At 37.3% G+C, this 2,589-nt stretch overlaps 1 protein-coding gene across 1 annotated transcript in view; it reads right to left on the bottom strand.

Moving 5' to 3' along the window:
- The window catches only part of LOC106868378 (myosin-7), a 9,414-nt gene that overhangs the window by 4,898 nt on the left and 1,927 nt on the right, over positions 1-2,589 (bottom strand). Inside the window, exons 3-6 of the mRNA XM_014913602.2 lie at positions 2,426-2,463; positions 1,577-1,766; positions 1,291-1,383; positions 204-866 (exon numbers count right to left, since the gene is read on the bottom strand). Of these exons, the coding sequence (XP_014769088.2) occupies positions 204-866; positions 1,291-1,383; positions 1,577-1,766; positions 2,426-2,463 (984 nt within the window). The remainder of the gene's footprint in view (positions 1-203; positions 867-1,290; positions 1,384-1,576; positions 1,767-2,425; positions 2,464-2,589) is intronic.

Genomic DNA, 2,589 nt, shown 5'->3' with positions numbered 1-2,589 from the left:
AAGAGGAGGGAAGGAAGAGGAAAAGAGGGAAGGGGGAGGAAAGGAGGTGAGGGACTACATAAGGAGGAGACTACATACACACATTCAGACATGTATTCACATGTAGACATATGACATACTGGAGTGGGTTATAATGATATTAGGGAAACATTAGTAAATGTTTTAGAGTTAGTGATGATAAAAACGATAGTTTATTCACTTACAATTAGAATTGGGCTTTGGTCTCTTTCCAATAAACATGTTGACTGCTCCATTTCACTTTCACCACCATCTTTGGCATCTCTTTCATTTCCTTCTTTATCTTCTTTTTCTTCTTCTTCATCTTCATCTTCACCGCTTTTGTCTGCAGTTTTAATTGAACGGCTAGCTGAAAACGTTCCAAAATTATCGCTCTGGTAGTTATCCGGTTCCACAACGGCCAGAGGAATATCTTGAGGCTTGCCACCGTCTACCTCAGAGCTGGCCTCCAGTTGTACGGACTGTTTCGACTGATTCCAGTACCTGGACTGTGATACTTCTTCGAGTTTCTGCAATGCAAACGCCAACTTCTCGGAAATGTCCTCTTTCGATACTGAGACCATCTCAAGACATTTGGAAAGATCTTCCTTAACAGAATTAGCCTCCAGCAGTTGGTTTTCTGTGTTCTTCAAATCAATCTGCACTTTGTCTAACTTCTCTTCCAAATCGCTTTTCTCTGTAAGTCTTGACTGTAGTCTGTTGTTGAAATCAACTACTTCCATCTGTAACTTCGTTAATTTGGCATTATAATCTCTTTCGAGGTTACTTTTCTCTTCCAGCATGTCTTTGATTTCATTCTGTAGATTGTGTTCCACAGTGTTTAGTTTTTCCTGCGATTCTTCTTGTTTCTGAAGGACCAAAAATTAAAAGTAAAAAAAATATATTAATTCTCTTAAATAATTTTATTTATTTTGAAGAATGCAAAAGAAACAACACTACTTTACTACTACTACTACTACTATACAGTAAACACATGGAAAAAGATTGAGAGAAGAAACTATAAAGACAGAAAAGGACAGAGTAAAAAGTGAAGAGAGAGAGAGAGAGAGAGAGACACTGAGAAAGAGCAAGAGAGTGAGAATGGTCAGAAGACAGAATGGAGGTAAGAGAGATAAGAAGGTTGGTAAGGTGATGATGCATTAGAACGCAAAACTAAATGAAGGGCGTTTTATGCATTTGTTAAAATAAATTGGTTAATATATTTGCTTGAAAGATTCAGATTGCGGACACTTCGTCAGGATTGGAGGATGATGAAAATTCGAATGTCCTTACCACTTCGTATTCTTTGCTGATATCTTGAATTTCTGTGTGAGCATTTGCTAATTTCGTCTTCACATTAGTCGTTTCTTTCTTCAACTCTTCTATCTACAAAACATTACATAAAAAGAGAAATGTGACTAAAACCCAAAGCTAGATGTTCACGTTGATTCGCTCAATCAGAACATCTGGTACGGGAAAACTTGCATTGATCCGAGCAAGTCAACTGACCAAGAATGATGATGGGTAGATTTAAGATTCACTAAATTCATTCAAAAATGACTTCCAAAACAAACCTTACCTCGACCTGACTCATTTCATACTGATGGGTAACGGTCACCAGTTGTGACTCAGCCTCTTCTAGTTGGGTTTCCAAGTCGAAAACAGCAGCACACTTTTCAGTTTTCTCGTCTAACAAGCCACGGGCTCGACCTAGCTCTTCCAAAGTCAACTTCAGCTTGGATTTCAAGTCATCAATCTCAGTTGCTAGACTGTGTGTAAACAGAACAGTTACAGGAACAATGTATTTCTGATTGCATGTTTATGTTTTACATATAATGTAGTGTATATACATATTATGTGGTATATATATATATTATTGTCTCTAATCTTGGCTTAACCCCTTAGCATTCACATCATTTTATAAAAATTAATGCTTATTTATTCACATTGTTTTGAATTAATCATGCATTATCTTGTAGCTTTGAGATTTTGATGAGGTATCTGTTAATTTTTAGAATGATATTGTAGGGTTGCTGTGAGAGGCCAGACATGACCAGTTTAAGGATAAAACAGGTAGAATATTTGGGCCAGATATGGTCAGTTGAAATACTAAGGCCAGTTGAAATGCAAACAATTCTGCCAGATTGCTATTGTTGACCTCTCTCTAAATAACAACACCAATTCCACTCAAAACTCAATGGATGGTCATTTGAAGGGCACACTCGCCTGTGACACATTCCCCAGGATAAAACACACTAGACTGTTACCTGAAATACACACTCGCCTGTGACATATTCCCCCAGACAAAATGCACTGGAGGGTTACATGAAGGAACACATTCTCTCAGAAAACTTCACCTGTGTCATTCCTCCCCACCAGGTAAAATGAAAAAGAGGAATCATTTCTTCACCAGAAGAATCACACCCACCTGTTGCACATTTCTTCATGTTTCGAGAGCAGTTGATGCTGTTAAAAAGAAACAAAAATATAACACAAAGGATTAAAAAAAAAAAAAACAGAATCAAGCAAGAGGCAAGATCACAGAGAGATATACGAATAAGACAAGCATCAACATTCATCATCATTTTTCCA

The sequence above is a fragment of the Octopus bimaculoides genome, chromosome 26 (genome assembly GCF_001194135.2).
Source record: "Octopus bimaculoides isolate UCB-OBI-ISO-001 chromosome 26, ASM119413v2, whole genome shotgun sequence".
Classification (NCBI taxonomy): Eukaryota; Metazoa; Mollusca; class Cephalopoda; order Octopoda; family Octopodidae; genus Octopus; species Octopus bimaculoides.
Note: the sequence above shows the minus strand (reverse complement) of the source record. Positions and strands in the feature narration are given on the sequence as shown.